This window comes from Kogia breviceps, chromosome 10 (assembly GCF_026419965.1).
Source record: "Kogia breviceps isolate mKogBre1 chromosome 10, mKogBre1 haplotype 1, whole genome shotgun sequence".
Classification (NCBI taxonomy): Eukaryota; Metazoa; Chordata; class Mammalia; order Artiodactyla; family Physeteridae; genus Kogia; species Kogia breviceps.
In genome coordinates, this window is record NC_081319.1 from 49,548,916 (window position 1) to 49,569,146 (window position 20,231).

A 20,231-nucleotide genomic window follows, 5' to 3' on the forward strand; every position below is an offset into this window, starting at 1 on the left:
TTGAGGGTAGGAAATATTTTGATTGTGGTGAGTTTCATGCATTTATGTCAAAACAAATTTTATACCTTAAATATGTGCAGTTTATTGTTACTTCATTGTATTGACACATTAGTAACGTTATAAAAATGTGGTAAGTGCTTAAGTCAAATTCTTTCAGTTATTTTATAATAACCAATAATGTACCAATAATTTAAGGACGCCTTTGTTATGACTGCTATTTTGGACTGTGCTTAATATCAGCACTTTTTTTTTTTTTTTCCCCGGTACGCAGGCCTCTCACTGTTGTGGCCTCTCCCATTGCGGAGCACAGGCTCCGGACGCGCAGGCTCTGCGGCCATGGCTCACGGGCCCAACCGCTCTGCGGTATGTATCAGCACTTATTTATTCCAATGCCTTCTCACCCCTGTTCACCCCTTTCAGCCCCCACCTACCTCTCATGGAAGCGAACATGTAATAGTAAATTGTAATAATGTAACCAAGTTGGTGAACTCTAATTCATAATCAGTGGAACTAAAATGCGAGACCTTAACACGTTTCTTGAATTCATCAACAGGGTTTTACATTTTAATCTTACATCTCTAAATCCCTTCCAGGAGCTAAATATTATTGTAAATTATGTTATACTAATTATTTTAATCATAGGGCATATTTGCCTCTTATTCCCTACAGAACTAGTAATTGACAACATAAATCAGTGTCATGGCTTGTTAAAATTATCTATGTAGACTACAACCACTTTAAGGACGGGGTCAAACCATTTATCTTCAATCCCCAATTTACTAGCAGTGTCTAGTACACAGCAGAGCAAGTTGGGGGAAGGGAAGGGCTAAAGGTTATGATGTAAGATGGGGTAGGAAGAAAAAGAGTGTGTGGGCACAGATCTTGCAGACCATGATAGACCTTGGATCTTATTCTAATTGTGATAGTAAGCCACTGGAGGACTCTGAACAGAGGACTGGCATGCTGATTTATATTTTAAAATTAAGGATCAGTTTAGTTGCAGTGCGAATATTTATGAGGGAAGTATGGAAGCAGGGTATATACCAAGGAGAATACCAAGAAAAATGAGTGCTCACGTTCACTGACAGACACAAAAATGTTCATAGTAACTTTATTCATAACAACCACAAACTGGAAACAAACAAAATTTCCATCAACAGTAGAATGGATTCATAAATTGTGGTATAAGTCATACAATGGTATACTACACAGACGTAAAAACGAATTGCTGCTACACGCAACATGGATGACTCACAGACACAATGTTGAACAAAATAGTACATATAATTATTACATTTACATGAAGCTTTAAAACAGACAAAAGTAATCCACGGTGGAGCTTCCCTGGTGGCGCAGTGGTTGAGAGTCCGCCTGCCGATGCAGGGGACACAGGTTCGTGCCCTGGTCCGGGAAGATCCCACATGCCGCGGAGCGGCTGGGCCCGTGAGCCATGGCCGCTGAGGCTGTGCGTCCGGAGCCTGTGCTCCGCAATGGGAGAGGCCACAACAGCGAGAAGCCCGCGTACCGCAAAAAAAAAAAAAAAAAAAAAAAAAAAAAAAAATATATATATATATAAAGAAAAAGTAATCCATGGTGATAAAGGTCAGAATAGCGGTTATTTGTTGTGTGTATGGGGGGCATAGGGCACTGACTGGGGTACTAGAAATGCTCAATATCTTGATTTGGGTGATGGATTCAAGGGTGTATATAAAAATCCACTGAGGTGTACATTAAATATTTGCATTTTACTGAACGTAATTTCACCTCAATTAAAAAGAAAAAATATTTTCAAAGAAATTTTATAAATAGGGAGATATAACTGTATGTGTAGCTGGTAGTATCGTCTTCCAAATATTTCGGGTTCTCTTCCAAGGCACGAGGAGGGATTACACTCCTCCTTGAACTTTGGTGTGGCCATGTGATTTCCTTTGGCCAGTGAAAGTGCTTTAAGGGCCGGCCTATCAGTGATTTGTCAGACTTTTTCATTTCCCAAAATGAGCAGCCACACCATACATATCTGCTTGGTCAGCCTGAGTCCTAGGATGAGGACCACTTAGAGCAGGGATCAGCGAACATTTTCTGTAAAGGGTCACACAGTAAATATTTTAGACTTTGTGGGCCAGACACTTTCTTCCACAACTACGTGACTCTACCACTGTAGAGCAAAGGCAGCCAGACAATACATACAAATGGGCAAGGCTATTTTCCAATAAAACTTTATTTACAGAAACAGGCAGCAGGACAGATTTTGCCCATGGCCATAGTTCTTTAATCCCCGACTTAGAACAAAGCCCCTAGCCAAGCTACAAGAGAACAGCTAGGATTTTCGGGTTGTTACCGCACAGCAACCTAGCCCATTCTGATACAGAAACTGGTTCTGTTTTCGAAAAACCTAGCATACTGAACATTGGCTTAGTTGCCAGGCATTCAGGAAATTGCTAATGGAAGATGGAAGAAATAACTTATGCAGGGGCGATGCATATTAATGGAGTGATGAAACTGTCTGGAGAGAACCTGGAAAGCAGAGAATCTATACTTTATTCAAGAAAAAAACCCCCCAAAACACAAGAAAACAAAGTATGTTATGGTTGCTGTTGGCCCCATTTGACAAAATAGACAGGAAAGAGATGAACTCAGAAAAGAATTATTCAGTTTGCAAGCAAAAAAGCAAGGGAATAAAGAGAGTTCACAAACTCAAGTACTTACTGGGTAGGAAGAAGTTACTTCTCAATTACAAAGAGATAAAAGCGAGAAATCCTATTCGCCAAAGGTTGACTAAAACCCACTTTTGCAGCAAGGATCAAATCACTGGATAACTATCACACCTACTGTTACAACCTCTGACTTAGTTAATGGGCCTCAGATTAAAAGTCCAACTAAGAGTGTAACACTGGTTAATCCCTTAAACTGGAAAAAAATGGCTCAGGGAAAAAGAGACTAAGGGTATGGCTCTCCCACAAAGCCTGAAAGCCCAAGTTACCCAGAAATTAAGTTCAGAGAGGCATGCGAACAAGAAAGCAAAGAAACATAGCAAATCTAAGAAGTACACATTGACCAGATGTCACTTTCGGGTTACCTTCCTTGGGGAGGTGATGAGGACATTCTGCAGGTAGAAAAGCAAGTGAACTGAATATCTAGTGACCAGAAGGGCTGACTGAGTCATTCTTCTAACATTTTGTTAAATTTACTTACTTTAAAATCCCAGAAGAGCCAGAAATTATCTGTAAAGGAAAAGAGCAAGTAAATAAGATGCCATTTTCTCCTAGGGCTGATGCTTACAGAAGGAAAATGGATATTTACTCTTAAGCAGCATTATCTTTTTCCAATACTGAATGCAACTTTTAAATTACTGAGGTATTGTTTTAGTCCACTAAATAGTTGTCCAATCTTTCTCATCCAGGTTCCTTTGCAAGCCTCCCTTTAGAACTTAAAAAAAAAAAAAAGACTTCTACATCAAGGAGGTAAAGACAATATTACATGGTGGATTTATGTGAGTATACTCAGCTTTACTACTTACGTTTACTAGGGCAAACTGCAATCTAAGTTTGTTTCCTCAACAACATTCACATGGTAAATATTTGAGGCACATGCCAAGCACTGAACTAAATTCTAGGAATACAATTCCCTAGTCACAAAGAACTTAGTTTCATTTCTTGATCTGTAATATGTGGATAACAATGACCCAGCAAGCAGGTACGGCAGGACCACCGTGAAGGTCAAAGGAGACTAGGCAAGGGCTGCAAAGATCGTAAAGCATTATACAAGTATTTATTCATACAAACATTTATTGAAATGTCAGGCATTGTGCTAAGCACTAGATAGAGCAGTGTGCAGGCATATATCTGGTCCCAGCCCCTGTGAAGCTTACAGTCTAGCACTGATCAATAAGAAGGAACAACAAAGTGTGCTAAGTATATGGCTGGGGAAGAACAGGGTATTTAGGGAGTACACAGTAGGGGCACCTAGTCTAGAGGGTATTGATGAAGGCTTCCTAGAGGAAGTGGCATATAAACTGAAACTCGAACAGCCTTATCCTAAGAGCAGTGGTGAAAGCAGAGGAGTGATATGACCAGATATGTCTTTTGGAAAAATCTGGCTGCACTGTGAAAGGGATCACAACCAGAGAAATGGAGCCTGAGAAGGCCAGTGCTATAATTTAGGTAGGTTGATGGCCTTGATCGGGATAGTAGCATTGTAGAATCAAGAAAAGTTTAGGCAACAGGCTTAACAGAAAGGTGTGTGTGAGTGGATGTGATGGATGAAGAGGGAAAAGTCATGGCTAACTGGGTTTGGGGCTTGGGTCAGGGCAACTGAATGGTTGGCAGTGGTGGTGCCATTTACTGAGAGGGACCAGGAAAGGAGGAGCAGGTTTGGGGGGCAAGGTCTAGGACATGTTGTGGTGCCTATGAGACAGCAAAGTGGACTTAAGTTAGCAATTAGATATAGGAATCAGGAAAGGTCTACAAAGGAGATATGAATGTGGGAGTCATTTGCATGAAGTTGGTAAGTGAAGCCATGAAAGAAAAAATAGATCAGCTACGGAGATGATGTAGAATAAGACAGCTTAAAACCAAATTTAAAAATCCCAAGGACACAGATGTCTAAGGGAAAGAGGTGACAGCAAAGACTGAGAAAGCATACTTGGAGATGGTATCTCCCTGAAGGCAAACTAAACAAGTATTTAATGAAGGGTGGCCAGTGGTGTAAAGAGGGTAGGAATATTGACAAGGACTTAGTAAGCTTGGTAGAGCAGGCTCAGCAGCAATATGGGAGAATGGAAACACAGACAAATCTTTTAAAAAACTAGTAGGAATGGGAGATATGGGGACATAGAGTTTTTAAAAAATAGTACTTATTTTAACTATATTCACTGATACAACAGGACTAGTAACAACTATTTTATAAAAGAAATTTTTAAAGACTGCCATGCAGTTACAGAATTACTTAGTACAGAAAACAGTAAAATACACACTTTTTTTTTCTTTTTTACAAAGACTAGTTTATGGCAATTCTCTATTGTTCAGGGTGAATTTAAAATTCTTAGCTTATGCCTCCCCCACATTCACTGACTATATAACTAATCTTATTATTACCTTAAGCAAAATATATAGTGGAACTTCACAAAATGTACAAGAGTTCAATATTTAAGGAACTGGGGTTAGAAAGCAGAAACAGCTTTCAGGTCTTCCAATTATCCTTTCAATAAAGCACCTGCCACGAAAGAGAATACGCCAAACTATTGGGAAATTACCGGTAGATTTTTGTTGTTGTTGTTTGGTTTTTCACTGTGTTGTTTTTCCAGATATTTAAGTTTACTTCCTGTTAACCCAAATCTTAACTTGACCCTTCTTGCTAAGTATCTTAGTAATACATTACACGTTCTTTTTGGCCCTAAACCAATTATGTATAATAGAACAGAGCCCTTTAATCTGGTTCAATACCAATTACTGATTTATAAATGCTATTGTGAGCTACCAGAACCTAGCAAGGCCTTGATTGCATCTTACCAGCCAAACTTGGAATGTTGGAATTAGTTTCTGTTACCAAGTATTTTCAGTCTTCCCAACTTGCCCTTCTAATTCTGCTTCTACCGGTAATTTGCCCTGTCCCTCGAAATATAAGAGGATCTACACAGGGGGTCTACTGGCACTTTGGGAGGAATAAGTCTTTATTGTGCTGTGCTGTCCTATGCACTGCGGGGGATGGGGTGTCGTTCACGCTTACATGCCAGCAGAACTTCCCTCAATAAGTGTGACAATTAAAACAGTCCCCTTGGGCTTCCCTGGTGGCGCAGTGGCTGAGAGTCCGCCTGCTGATGCAGGGGACACGGGTTCGTGCCCCTGTCTGGGAAGATCCCACATGCCGCGGAGCGGCTGGGCCTGTGAGCCATGGCCGCTGAGCCTGCGCGTCCAGAGCCTGTGCTCCGCAATGGGAGAGGCCACAACAGTGAGAGGCCCGCATACAACTAAAAAAGAAAAAAAAAAACAGTCCCCTTTATGTCTCCCAACATCCTCTGGAAAGAGGGCATACTGTCTCTGGTGGAGAACCACTGGCAGAATTTTGGTTCTTGGGCTCTTTATGGCATCTATTTTGATAGCTCAGGCTTCAGTTCCTTCTAAATTCTTGTTTGTATTCTGGTTCCTTGAATTTGCTGAATTAGTGGCCACAGAAAACTGCATTACAATAGTTAAGACAGGACTTGAACACAAGTTTTCAAATTGTACTTGAGAGGATCTCTAAGTTGGGTCCTCTTCTTAAATCATTTCACATATTTGGCTTTACTGTAAGATTTCCTTTTCATGGTTAACATAAGTTTGAAAATTAGTTTTAGCACAAAGCAGATGTCTCACTTAGAAATACGAAGTGCTACAATCTATAAATAAAGCTGCTTCTTGAGAGTTAAATATTTCCACTTGTGCACTGTCTTAAATACACAATGTGTGGGATAGTATCAAATTTATAATAAATCCATTTCCAGCAACAAACAACATTTGATATTATATCACTTTAAAATAAAGGGTTTCCTTTAAGCAGGATTTCTTTATAAAGCTGCAACACTCATGCAGATAGGACAAATTAGCTACAATATCTCACACCTCCTGATCCTGGGATGCAAACATCTTTTTTTCCTCATCCTTTTTTGACAGGGCCAAACTGTCTAGAGTAGAAAAAAGAATTACTAGTGGGCAACCCCTAAGAGTCTATACTTACCGTTGTCCTTTAGTAGGCAAGCTCATAAAACAGCACCCAATTGTGAAAAATTCAGGGGAAACCTCCAAAAATTGGTTAGTCTGATCTCCAGACTGCAGGAAGCCTCCTAAACTAGCAATTAAAAAAAAATTCTTGTTCCTCTGACTAAAATTTTACGTGCTTATTTTCTGTATTAGTAATATCATTATCACTAGGGCGGGTGGGAGGGAGGTGAGAGGGAGGAAATATGTCAATATTTACTTCAGACTCAGAAATATGTCTAAAAAAAATAGTCTCAACATTCTGATAGTTCGACAAAATACCTCCACTGTATGTACGTTCCTCCTTTTCAGAAACTTCTGCACTTGCCATGTGAGTTTCTGCAAATTGGCTCAAACATATATTTAAGCAGTTGATAATTTCAGACTATATGCATCAGAATTTTAACACTTTGTTAAGATAAGAGCTAAAGTTTCTTTGAAACACCTTAAAAGCAGACTTCTAATTCAACTCACATTATTAGTACTAAATGTCTTTAAAAACAGTTATATTATAAAAGCAAAAGATAATGACTTTGCCATCAAATTAAGTTTTAAAAAAAGGTGTCTGCATGTTTCAGTCCCATGCTGCCTCTTGAGATGGAAAAAAAAATATGTCTGAAGAATTTGAATTGTGAGCAATTTGGATGAATAATGTGGTGCTTTCCCACTATCCAAATTAGTAAACTTGAAAATCAAACAGATGTCTGCTTTTAGAATTGGATTCTTGTTGAGTGTTTCAACGTTGTACTACAAAAGTTTATGGATTTGATTCATTTCTTCCTCTCACAAGATCATCCCAATGCGGCTCTATATCAGTGGTGGCAATCCGAAACAGGGCGTGGAGGTGTTCATCTGTCAACGGCTGGCTCAAAGTGTGTTGGTTTCGAGTCAAATATGAAAAAGCCTTTTCACAGATTTTGCTACTATCAAACAAGGATGCCACCTTACAGGCAACCCCTTTGATAATCGGGTAAGATTCAGCCGACAATCCGGCATAGAACTGCCCTAAGTCTTTGGTTCTGTATTCGTTCCAAAGGTTAGTATTTGCTTGAAGTTTTGTTAGCTCCACCCTTACTGAAATAGGTGCATATTCAGGTTTAAAGCTAAATGGATTTGCAAAAAGTTCTAAGTCCTTTTTAATGAACTTGAGGTCCTTGAAATGTCTCTCAAACTCTTTTTGTAGGCGACAGATCACCACTCGATACCTATCAGGATCGAGTATTTTTTCGTCTTCTTGAAGATGCCCTTTAAGCTCATCAACAACTTGGCTCAAGGCGGCAAAGTGTGTTAGATTTTTTTCCTCGATATGTCTCTGAAGTAAATTCAGCTTCACTTCAAAGGCACAAATATGGTCAAAAGCAGCAGCAGCAAAGACTTTACTCACTCTCAATAGTTCGCTAAGTTCTCGAAGGTGGTCCATAATATCCACCAAGAAGCCAAAGTCACAAAGCCATTCCTTGTCTGTGAAATGGACCGTTGTTGCCCCTATCGAAACCAAGAATGTTTTAATCTCTTTTCTTAAAGAAAATATTAGTTTTAAAGTCCTCCCTTTTCTAAGCCAATTGTTCAGACACCGTCCATTAACCCTTTCACCGTGCTCTGATTCAGATTCAGTTAGTAAAGCCTGAAATTCGGGCCGCCTAACGCCTCTGGTCTTAATCAAAACTATCCATTCAGATACGGCATTTACGATTTGATTAACATCTACATCGTAGGAGCTCAACAGTTCCAAGTGAAGAAATCCTGAATAATGGATCACATTCCAACAGTTGGGGCTTACAGCCTTTTCTCTCATGTATGACACCAGTCCTGAGTTCTCACCAATCATCCTCAGAGTGTGGGTCGTGGTCAGTCCAACCATCCGCTGCAGGCTAAGCCCTGCCGTCTGCAGGGCCTCAAGGATTGCCGCCATGAGGGCACCAACACTGAAGTGATGAGTCAGGTTGATTATGGTCAGAAGCTCTTCTTGCACCTCCAAATCGTGGCCTACGCCGCGGACAAAGACCAGGAGGTAGTTCTCATAGGCCACAAAAGCCTGGTCGTCCAAGGCAAGGGAATAGGCTTTAAAGTTCTTGGCTCGGTTAAAAAGCTGACTGCGTAGATTTTGGTTAATGTCCAGGACCCTCTGCCGCGTGATCTCCGGAGATAAATCAATGCCATCCAGAACGCTTACGTGATCGGGCAGCACATCTCTCAGCATAACCTCCATGCACCGGTGCACAAAGTCCCCCTCGCCCCAGCCGCAACCCTTCAAGGCCAAGAGGCGGGCGAGCCCGAGACCTGCACGAGCAGCTCTCTCCTCCGGAGTGAGCGGGGCGGCCTCGGGCAAGTCGCCCTGACGCAGACGCTCCACCAGGGCCGCGCGCTCGCCCTCCCCCACATACCGCTCGTAATAGTCGTGCTCGGCCTCGTAGTGGTGCCTGACGTCGGGTTCGCCGGTGGCTACGACCAGGCGGCGACACACCAGGCACAGGGCGCCCTCGCCCTCCGGAGGCTCCACCACTAGGTACCGCTGGGTCCACTCGGCCCGGAACCCCCGAGACTCGTCGATTTCCATTTTGCTCCTCTTGGGCGTCATCCACATTTCACGGGAGGCCACAGGAGCTGGGCCGACCTCCGGGAGGCCGCAAGAAGAGGGGAGGAGCAGGAGCGAGCCGCAAGCACCTCCTCCACTCTGCGCCAGATCACCCCAGCTGGGGACACCAACCTGCGGCTCCGACACCTCTGTTCCTATTGGCTGGAGATTTCGTATTCCTCAACCCCAGACATGAGCCAATAGGAAGAGTGGACTGCGATTTTTAGTGCGCAGGCGCACATCCTTCTAGCTGCAAAGTGGACTGAAGCCTCCTTAGGGCGGGACTAAGAACCGGAACTTACAGACTTGACTGGCATTCAAGCTGCCCAATCAATAGCTCACTGGCCCGGAAGCGGCTCTGCCTCTAGAGGGTGGGGCAGGATGGCGTCAGCAGAGTTGATGGGAAGATGTGGGCACGAACCTCTAAGGGGATTGGTTGAAAGCACTTCCAGTTCGCTCTTGCCGTGACTTGGGCTCCTCTGGCGCCAAAATGTCGCTGGTAGCGGGGGTTATCCGGCGGCTGGACGAGACAGTGGTGAACCGCATCGCGGCAGGGGAAGTTATCCAGCGCCCGGCTAATGCCATCAAGGAGATGATTGAGAACTGGTACGAAGGGAGTCAAGGATTCCTTAGAGGCTACGACTTAACGGGCCGATGCTCAGGATAGGGCGGACACGCCTCCCTGCCCGGAGCCAAAGCCTGTGCGGCGCAGGGCCGCGGCGGCGGCGGAGGCTGGGGGTCTTGCCTTCGCCTCTCACGGGTCCTCGAGCGTCCTCGCGAGACTTTAGGGTTGTTGCGGGGCAAGGAGAGGGTTACAGAATATTTTCATGTTGCCATTAAGAGAAGTCCTTTAAAAATTATATATGCGGAAGGTGCAAATTTTTAAATGTATAAAATTTTTATAATTTAAAAAGGGAAAACAACCCTTCTTTCATCCTTCGGAGGGTACTATGTGTTATCAGTTTCTTGCTTATTCCAGAAGTCATCCATCTACATTCAGAAGTGCAATTCATTTTGAGTTTTATTCTAAATAAATTGCTGGGATTTTAGGAGAGGACGGTGGACTTGGGGTTTAACTTGTGATTTCCCCATTGCCAAGTGATTGACCCCACTTAGGATTTTCCTGCCCTTTACTTTTTGCGGGGTCACTTCGAAGATATCTGATTTTGTGGATTCTGAAGTTTAGAACTGTCACACAAACCTTGTGGAAGGAAGAGATTAAAAACGTGGAAAGTTGGGTGTAAACTTTAAAAAGGACACAGGCTCATAATGTACCTAAGCGTTGTGTCAGATCCTTTGTGTTAAAATGCATTGATGTTGGGCTTCCCTGGTGGCGCAGTGGTTGAGAGTCCGCCTGCCGATGCAGGGGACACAGGTTCGTGCCCCGGTCCGGGCATGCCGCGGAGCGGCTGGGCCCGTGAGCCATGGCCGCTGAGCCTGTGCATCCGGAGCCTGTGCTCTGCAACGGGAGTGGCCACAACAGTGAGAGGCCCGCGTACCGGAAAAAAAAAAAAAGCATTGATGTTAATAAAATCTATACGTTAAAAGGAAAAAAATGTCCCATCGAAGATTGGTAGGTTTGTAAAGGGATTGTTGTGAAAATACAAACAACCATCGTGGGTAATGGGACTGAAAGAACAGTGGGTCTGAAAGGACCACTGAGAGAAAGGAAGAGAATTAGGTAGACAAAAGAAGGAGCAGGGAGACTGGGGACGGTTTCTCCTTTTGACTTTAAATTCACAAAGGCTGGCTTTTGTTTCTACAGTGTTAGAATTAACTGACAGAACGATTTGGGCCTGTTTACTGTACTGTGCCAGAAGACTACAGCAACACTACACATATTATATCAGTGGATTATAATTCTCTAAGCAGATATTTTGTATGGAGTCCAGTTATGCTCTTTTTAATACGTAAGTCAAGACGGCTAAGTACTTCAATTCAGGGGTTCCTGAGAAAGATCTTTAATATTTAAGTAACTTAATATCTTATTTCTGAATAAAGAATTTTCTGTGTGAGGAGGAGGAAACTTCTCTTTCTCATGCAGCCTCAGTCTGGATTTACTTTCTCTAGCTCTGTAGGTACTCTTTGCTTGTAGGTTACTCTTTGAAGGAATAAAAAGATGTATTGACTTCTTAAAGAACTTTCTGCACTGCCATTTTTTCTTTCCCCCAACATAAATATATTTTCATAAAGAAAAGAGTAGAGAAAAACATTTAGTTTTTTTTTTTTTTTTCCCGGTACGCGGGCCTCTCACTGTTGTGGTCTCTCCCGTTGCGGAGCATAGGCTCCGGACGCGCAGGCTCAGCGGCCATGGCTCACGGGCCCAGCCTCTCCGTGGCATGTGGGATCTTCCCGGAGCGGGGCACGAACCCATGTCCCTTGCATCGGCAGGCAGACTCTCAACCACTGCGCCACCAGGGAAGCCCCCTAGAATTTTTTAAATGACATTTTATAAGGGTCATTTAGGAACCTGAGGCTGAATAAAGTTTGAGTAACAGATGGTAGAATTAGTTGAAAAGTATGTAAGAAAGAGGCATGTGCTAAAAGGTCCCACTTCTAACTTCTCTTTCTTTTTTTCCTAGAGGAAAAGAAATGTTGCTGAATGTCCTATTGGAAATGATGGTTCCCCCCTCCGTCCCTCTCTTCTTTCCCTTTCTCTCACACAGCACGTAAACTGATAACAATGTAGTCACAGAGACTGTGAGACAAAGGGAAAGCACAATGAGTCTTATATTTGCCTGGAATTTGTTCTTATCCCTTGACTTGTATTAAAATATGTGCATTAGAGTAGTTGCAGACTAATAAATTATTATTTTTTTGTTTGATTTGCCAGTTTAGATGCAAAATCCACAAGTATTCAAGTGGTTATTAAAGAGGGAGGCCTGAAGTTGATTCAGATCCAAGACAATGGCACCGGGATCAGGGTAAGGAAAACCTCAGAGCAGCAGGATGTTTGTGTGTTTCCTGTGCTACATCTGCAGGAAGTGGCGGGACTTTTCCCTCTGTGGAAACTTTAGGCTTTTACGGATGGGATTGTTTGAAAAAGAAATATTTATTGAGTACCTATTCCATGCTGGGCACTGTTCAGGAGAATAAGGAGGTCAAGGAGCGAGTCATGAAACTTTAAAGGTTGAGTGTCCTGAGCAAAGAGAACAATACACACAAAAACCACAAAATGGAAGCTTGCATGACACGCTTAATGACTAGCAAGGGGGTTGGTGTGTCTAGAATGGGTGGTGGAGGGAGTGGAAGCCTAAAAGGAAATGAGGTCTGAAGGATAACCAGGCTGAGCATGTAGAACCTTGTAGGATGTTGTAAAATATTTGGCTTTTACTCTGGATGAGATGGGTTACTCTTTAGAGGGTTATGAGCAGAGAGGTGACATGCTTTGGCAAGTTTTATAAGAACTCTTTTGTCTACAATGCAGAAAATAGACTGTAGCAGGACAGGACAGAAGCAGTGAGAAGGCTTTTGAAGCAGTCCAGGAGAGGGGTGATGGTGCCTTGGACCGGTTTGGTTGTGACAGAGATGTAAGAAGCAGTGAGATTCTGGGTTGATGATGAAGACCAAAGCTCTCAGAATTTGCTTGTACAGGGAGTAAGAAAAAGAGAAGTCAAGAATGACTTCAAGGTTTTGGCCTGTGCAAATAGAAAAAAAAAAGAGTTGCCATTTACTGATGGGAAGGCTATGGAACAAGCAGGTTTGGGGGAAGATCAGAAATTCATTTTGGGGTATGTTGAACTTAAGATGCCTGTTAGTTGGATACATGTGTGAGTCTGGAGATAAAAATTTGGTGTATTGCATTTTGATGGTATTAAAAGCCATGAGACTCACATAAAGAGAAACTCAACATGACTGGTAAGTAGGGAACTACAAATAAAAATTGCAGTGAGATACCACTTGACATTCACTAGGATGGCTGTTATAATTAATTAAGTAATTAATAAAAACAAAATATTTCAACTACAATAAAAATTAAAAAAAATATTGACAAGGATGTTGAGAAATTGGAACCCTTGTATGTTGCTGGTGGGAATAGAAAATAGTACAGCCATTGTGGAAAATGGTATGGTGATTCCTCAAAACAATTAAACAATTGCCATATGATCCAGCAACTCCACTTCTGGGTATATACCCAGAAGAGCTGAAAGCAGGGTCTTGAAGAGATTTGCACACTCATGTTCATAGCAACATATTCATGATAACCAAAAAGTGGAAGCAACCCAAGTATCCACAGATGAATGGATAAACAAAATGTGATAGATACATACAATGGAATGTTATTCAGCCTTACAAAGAAGTGAGATTTTGACAAGTGCTACTATGTGGATGAACGTTGAAGACAGTATGCTAAGTGAAATTAGCCAGTCACAAAAGGACAAGTACTATATGATTCCACTTGTATGAGGTACCTAGGGTAGTTAAATGCATAGAATCAGAAAGTAGAATGGTAGTTACCAGGGGGTTGGGGGCCTGTGCCGCATGGCCTGCGGGATCATCTTAGTTCCCTGACCAGGGATTGAACCCTTGCCCCCTGCAATGGAAGCATGAAGCCCTAACCACTGGACCACCAGGGAAGTCCCAAGAGCTTTTGTTTAATGGGTACAGTTTGTGGAGATGAAAGAGTTCTGGACATGGATGTTGGTGATGGTTGCACAACAGTGTGAATGTACTTCATGCCACAGAACTGTACACTTAAAGAGGATTAAAATGGTAAATCTTGTCATGTATATTTTACTACAATTAAATATACCTATAGATTTTTTTTTTTTTTTTTTTTTTGTGGTACGCGGGCCTCTCACTGTTGTGGCCTCTCCTGTTGCGGAGCACAGGCTCCGGTCGCGCAGGCTCAGCGGCCATAGCTCACAGGCCCAGCCGCTCCGCAGCATGTGGGATCCTCCTGGATCAGGGCACGAACCCGTGTCCCCTGCATCAGCAGGCGGATTCTCAACCACTGCGCCACCAGGGAAGCCCGTACCTATAGATTTTTAATAAAGAAGTTTTCTAATACAGTAATGATTTTTGTAAAATCTGTGAATCTGGGTGAGATCATCAAGACAGTGAGTGGAGACAGAGCAGAGGTCCAGGGATGGAACTGTGAATTATCCACTCTCAGGGGAGCTGAGACAGGAGCAGCAAACGAGGCTGAGGAATGAGGCGAGAGAGGAAGAAGGAACAGCAGGACCGATTCAGTCTAGAAAAGGGAAATGAAAAAAGATTTGGAAAAATGAGTACATAATTATTCACTGATTTTTTTTGCACCTTCTAGAAAGAAGATCTGGAGATTGTGTGTGAGAGGTTCACCACAAGTAAACTGCAGTCCTTTGAGGATTTAGCTCGTATTTCTACCTATGGCTTTCGGGGGGAGGTAAGCTGAGGATTGAATAAATGTATAAAACATCCTCCTGTGATGACATTTCTGCCATTTGTCAGCATGTATTTCTCAGCAGGTCAATAAGACATGATACTTTTTACTTGTTAAATATATGCAAATCTAAACAAACTTAGATTCAATTTTCCAAAACTGAGAATTGTTCATAAATACTTGAAAAAAAAAATTAATTAATTAATTAAATTTATTTACTTTTTAAACATCTTTATTGGAGTATAATTACCTTAAAATGGTGTGTTAGTTTCTGCTTTATAAGAAAGTGAATCAGCTATATGTATACATTTATCCCCATATCTCGTCCCTCTTGCGTCTCCCTCCCTGCCACCGTCCCTATCCATAAATACTTAATACACCATAAACTGTATCTACAGAGACCCCCCCGCAAGTCTCTTGATGGAAGAAGATAGCACCATCTACCAAGTTTTCTTGTCCAAAATCAAATGTGAATCTTACCAATACTTAGATCCAAGTACCCATATACAGAAAAATTCAAGGAGCAGGGGAGCATGGTAAATGGTACTGAGACTGGAAATCACACGATAAAAGACTTGTTTCCTGTAAAGTAAACTGCGTGGGGGAAAAAAGGTAAAGAAAGGAGGAAGAAGCATAGATTCGAAGGGATTTAAGAGGCATGTGAACCAGCTCCAACGTATTGATCTTACTTGGATCCTGATTTGCACAAACTAAAATTTTTTTGAGACAGATATTTGAACACAGATTGGTTATTTGATGGTATTAAGGAGAAATTACTGTTAATTTTCTTGGTATAAAAATAGTTTCATTGGTTTTTTTTTTGAGTTCTTTTAAGTTATATTCTGAAATATCTGTGAATGAAATTATATGATGTATCATAGGGATATATTAAATAGAAAATGGATAAAAATAGTATCTTATATTTTTATGACAATACTCTGGATATAAAGATATCATTCAATATATGTAGGGAAACATAAATTGTAATGGCTACATACTGTTCTTTTTCTTTATAAACTTATTTATTTTCGGCTGCATTGGGTCTTTGTTGCTGCGCGTGGGCTTTCTATAGTTGTGGCGAGCGGGGGCTACTCTTTGTTGCGTTGTACGGGCTTCTCATTGCAGTGGCTTCGCTTGTCATGGAGCATGGGCTGTAGACGCATGGGCTTCAGTAGTTGTGGCACGTGAGCTCAGTAGTTGTACACGGGCTTAGTTGCTCCACAGCATGTGGGATCCTCCCAGACCAGGGATCGAACCCATGTCCCCTGCATTGGCAGGCGGATTCTTAACCACTGCGCCACCAGGGAAGTCCCTGTTCTATTACTTGTACATACTGCAGTCTATTTATATAATTTCCTGTTGAACATTTATGCTCTTTGCCATTTTTTTCGTGTTTAATGCTCTGGTGAATACTCATGTACATATAGTGTGTTTTGTTCAGTTATTTCCTTAGGATAAATTTATAGAAATAATATTCGTGAGTAAAAATATGTATCATTTTCAAGTAGTTTGTATTAGTTTCTTATTGCTGCCCCCCAAAATGACCACAACCTTCGTGGTTTAAAGCAACAAAAATTTGTTATCTTACAGTTCTGGAGGTTAGGGGAAATGGGTGTCACTGGGTCTCACTGTGCTAAAATCCAGGTGTTGGCAGGGCTGTATTCCTTTCTGCAGGTTCTGAGGTACCAGAGAAACTGTTTGGAGTAGTTATTTGGGGGAAATGAGAGCCAGGGTGGGGGAGGGGAATGGGGCCAATTACTTTTCATTTTAGGCCTTTCTGTAGTTTTTGGATTTTTTATCATGTCAATGTAGTTTACTCTTATTGGACTTATCTATTTATTTTATTCTATTTTATTTTTTGGCCTCTCTGAACGCCTTGAGGGATCTTAGTTCCCCAACTGGGATCAAACCTGGGCCCCGGCAGTGAAAGCGTCTGAGTCCTAACCACCGGACCACCAGGGCATTCCCTATTTGATTTTTTTAAATTAAAAGGCAGCTGTGATCCAGTCACTGCAGTTTAGATCAAATCTGGGTAGTCTCAAGCACCCTCTGGCTCACAGTGAGCCCCAGGTTGTTCTAGGTAGGGGCAACATCAGACTGTGTACCCTGAGGCCCTCCTGACTTTAAGTAGGCCTCAGGTCAGCCCTAGCAAAGCAGTTTCATTGTGGCTTTGCAACTTCCTGAGTCAGTTCCTAAGCACATGGCCTCCTGGAGCCTTAGCCCAGCTGTAGGGTATCTTTGGGGTTGTAATTAAATAGGGAAGATTTATTGAGGGATTGCTGTGTGCCATCCATGGTTCTCAGCCCTTTGTGTGTATTAACCCTTTCACTCTTAACAACTCCGTAGAGTAGGTTCTATTATTATTATTACCATGTTTTACATACGAGGAAACTGACAGAGTTTAAGAAACATGACCAGGGCATACAGCTAGGAAGTGGCAGAATGGGAAATTGAGCCCTGGCAGTTTGACTCCAGAGTCCGTGTTCCTGTCCTCTTGCTCCGGTGCCGGTACAAAGGCCCCTGAAGCAGCAGGAACATCTGCCAGTGGCCCTTTCTTTTCCTGGTGTCGGGTAGCATTATAGTTTTGGATGTATTTAATGTCCTTCCTTACCACAGGTTGCAAAATCATTTACGTTTTTAATGATGAAAATTAGCTCAATTACATACACCAGGAAAATCCAGCTAGGACCTGGTAATCTCTGAGCCTGAGCCATGGTCCTTGTTAATGAACTGAGTCTGCCACAGCTATATTCACTGTCTCCTGAACTGCTGTCACACAGACCCCATCACAGTGCCTGGGTTGCATTTTTTTATGCTATGGTGTCCTTGGGAAAGGAGATACAGATTCCAAAGGGCTAGCAAACCAATCCTGATTTTAAAGGGAAAAAAATTGTCTTTTTTTAGTTTCTTTTAATTTGTTTAGTCTTAATTGCATAATTAAAAAATATTTATTTATTTATTTGGCTGGTCTGGGTATTAGTTGTAGCACGTGGGATCTTTGTTGCCCTGTTTGGGATCTTAGTTGTGACATGTGGAATCTAGTTCACTGACCAGGGGTTGAACCCGGGCCCCTTGCATTGGGAGCACGGAGTCTGAACCACTGGACCACCAGGGAAGTCCCTGCATAATTTTAAATTTATATTTCTTTTTTTAAAAACTTTATTTATTTTTGGCTATGTCAGGTCCTCGTTGCTGCGCGCAGGCTTTCTCTAGTGGAGGCTGCTCTTCGTTGTGGTGCTTGGGCTTCCTGTTGCGGGGGCTTCTCTTGTTGTGGAGCACGGGGTCCAGGCACGCGGGCTTCAGTAGTTGTGGTGCAAGGGTTCAGTAGTTGCGGCGCATGGGTTTAGTTGCTTGGCAGCATGTGGGATCCTGCCGGACCAGGGCTCGAAACCATGTCCCCTGCACTGGCAGGCGGATTCTTAACCACCACGCCAACAGGGAAGTCCCTAAATTTATATTTCTAAACATAAAATTGCTTACAGAAAACAGTTTTGAATAATAGTATACAGCACTATCTATTTGCACTGTTTCCATTATCCATTTCTGAAGGCAGGCTTTAAACTTGTTAGAAGACAAATCATTGAGACTATTAAATACACCTATAACTCTACACCTGAACACATTTGCTATTAAGGGTAATGTTATTGCTTGGGTGTGGGGAATTTCCTGGTAGTCCAGTGGTTAGGAATTGGTGTTCTCACTGCCGAGGGCCCAGGTTCAATCCTTGGTTGGTGAACTAAGATCCTACTAGCTGTGTGGTGTGGCAAAAAAAAAAAAAAAAAAAAAAAAAAAAATGCTTGGGTGTGTTTCCTTTTGGACTTTTATATATATATTTTCCCTTGTTCTAGTAATTATGCTACAGATTCAACTCAATAGCTTCCTTTTTTTAAAAAAAAAAGTCATCAAAGCGAGTGAGTGGAGTGCTCATTGTTGCCATTTGTTAATATAAAACAGAAGAGGCAATTGAGATAACTTCTCTGTTAATGATGAGATGGGGTGACCCAGCAGTGGGGTTTTTCTTTCATTCCATTTCCTTTTTTTCCTTAGGCTTTGGCCAGCATAAGCCATGTGGCTCACGTCAGCATTACAACCAAAACAGCTGACGGGAAGTGTGCATACAGGTATAGTGCTGTCCTCTGCTGTGTGTATAAATTCATCCTGAAATGTGCTTTTTGCCTGCATCTCAAAGTAATCCTATCTGAACACCAATGTTATCTTTTTTGGCCTAGATCTTGGGTAACTTTTCTTTCCTGCCTTTGGATTAGTTGATAATGCACAGGGATCATCATAGGTAAAAATCTTACTTTATGGACTCGTGAAAGGTGCAATGTAACAGATTACAAGTGCCTAGCAAGGTGTCTATTACACAGAGGAATTCTGAGTCGTGGGAGCTGTGATGTCATTCTGCCCCTTTGCCCTTTGGCAGGATGTCACTTTGGCCTGATTATGGGGCCGTGGCTGGGGTGCTGAAGGATCCTGGTTCCTTAGCTGCTCTGAGTCCCCCGCCGCACCTTCCCACAGCGGCCACTGGCTGTCTCTTATGTTGGCACAGTTTTCAGAGGCTGTTGAATGACCTTGGAACGGAACAAAAAGGGGATTCAGGGAATCAAAATCACACCTTTGTTTTCATAAGCACTGGCCATTCCCTAGTGAAAGATGGGTATTGAGTGTCTAATTCATGCCAAAAAACAGAATTTTTTTTTTTTTATCATACAGATTGTTAGTTTACATAGAAAATAGCTTCAACAAAGGGCAGTTCTGCCTGTTTCTCAGCCCTCTTTAACAGTTGAGTGTGTGCTGTAATGGAAGATGGAGCATTTTAGAGTCTGCAGCACTGGTGCTAGAGCGGGTTTACTCGAAGCAAATTTTAACGGCCCTGGGACCTAGCTGGGCTGATATGATTACAATCCCTTCTGACAAACTGGGGAGCCGCTTGTGAGTGAATGTCTTCTGAAACAGTCTGGGAAACAGGTTCCATTTCTTTGCCTCTGGGGTGTTATGCCCCTGCTTGGGACCTCTAGTAGCTCTCCTGTGGCAGGGTGAAATCGAGTCATTGCCATAGCAACTAGCACCCTCCTAATGCACTCAGTCCATCTTCCCAGCCTCTCCCCTCCACACATCCTCAGCTGCTGCATATTCTAAAGCTTCTTTGCTTTTGTTTATGTTTTTCCCCTCCTGGATGGTCTTCCCTGTTCTCTCCTCCTGAGATTATATTGCTTCAGAGCCCAGGTGAATTGTCATCTCTTCTGTGACACTTCCCCCACCCCCACCCCAGGCTAAATGTTTTCCTACTGTGGATCACTTAGCACCTTGTTCTACACTTAAGGGAAAAGTCTATCCCCTCACTAAATCAAGAACCTCCCAAGGCCTGCCTTTATTACAGGGCATTTACAGGCCTGATAACATGGTAGCCCCTCAATAAATGATTGCAGAATGATTGAAAAAAATTTCACAGTCATCTTAGGCAATGGCAAAACTATTGTTTGTAGCCCAGAACTCAGGAACTAAAAAGCAATAATTGCCAAAACAAAAAACAAAAAATGGATTTCCCCCCCCTCCT

At 42.3% G+C, this 20,231-nt stretch overlaps 2 protein-coding genes across 7 annotated transcripts in view; one reads left to right on the top strand and one right to left on the bottom strand.

Annotated features, from left to right (window-relative positions):
• Window positions 1–2,009: 2,009 nt before the first annotated feature.
• Window positions 2,010–9,454, bottom strand: EPM2AIP1 (EPM2A interacting protein 1). 5 transcript variants are annotated; one of them, XM_059077344.2, is made up of 3 exons: window positions 6,712–9,453; window positions 3,193–3,221; window positions 2,010–2,079 (listed from the first exon to the last, which is right to left on the bottom strand). In XM_059077344.2, the coding sequence occupies exon 1, from the start codon at window positions 9,313–9,315 to the stop codon at window positions 7,489–7,491; it is 1,827 nt and encodes a 608-aa protein (XP_058933327.1). In that variant the 5' UTR covers window positions 9,316–9,453; the 3' UTR covers window positions 2,010–2,079; window positions 3,193–3,221; window positions 6,712–7,488. The 5 variants fall into 5 exon arrangements, with proteins under 5 accessions (XP_058933327.1, XP_066861843.1, XP_066861842.1 ...); XM_067005742.1 differs by lacking the exon at window positions 2,010–2,079 and adding an exon at window positions 2,201–2,514; XM_067005741.1 differs by lacking the exon at window positions 2,010–2,079 and adding an exon at window positions 2,201–3,103.
• The window catches only part of MLH1 (mutL homolog 1), a 71,458-nt gene continuing 60,381 nt past the window's right edge, over window positions 9,155–20,231 (top strand). The window contains exons 1-4 of one of the 2 annotated variants that reach the window (XM_059077442.2): window positions 9,155–9,912; window positions 12,140–12,230; window positions 14,576–14,674; window positions 18,719–18,792. In XM_059077442.2, the coding sequence (XP_058933425.1) occupies window positions 9,797–9,912; window positions 12,140–12,230; window positions 14,576–14,674; window positions 18,719–18,792 (380 nt within the window). In that variant the 5' untranslated portion in view covers window positions 9,155–9,796. The remainder of the gene's footprint in view (window positions 9,913–12,139; window positions 12,231–14,575; window positions 14,675–18,718; window positions 18,793–20,231) is intronic. The other variant, XR_010835009.1, reaches the window with a different exon arrangement.

Bases quoted from the DNA above. Each gene is read 5' to 3' on its own strand.
- EPM2AIP1 (XM_059077344.2), bottom strand. From the start codon at position 9,315: ATGTGGATGACGCCCAAGAGGAGCAAAATGGAAATCGACGAGTCTCGG.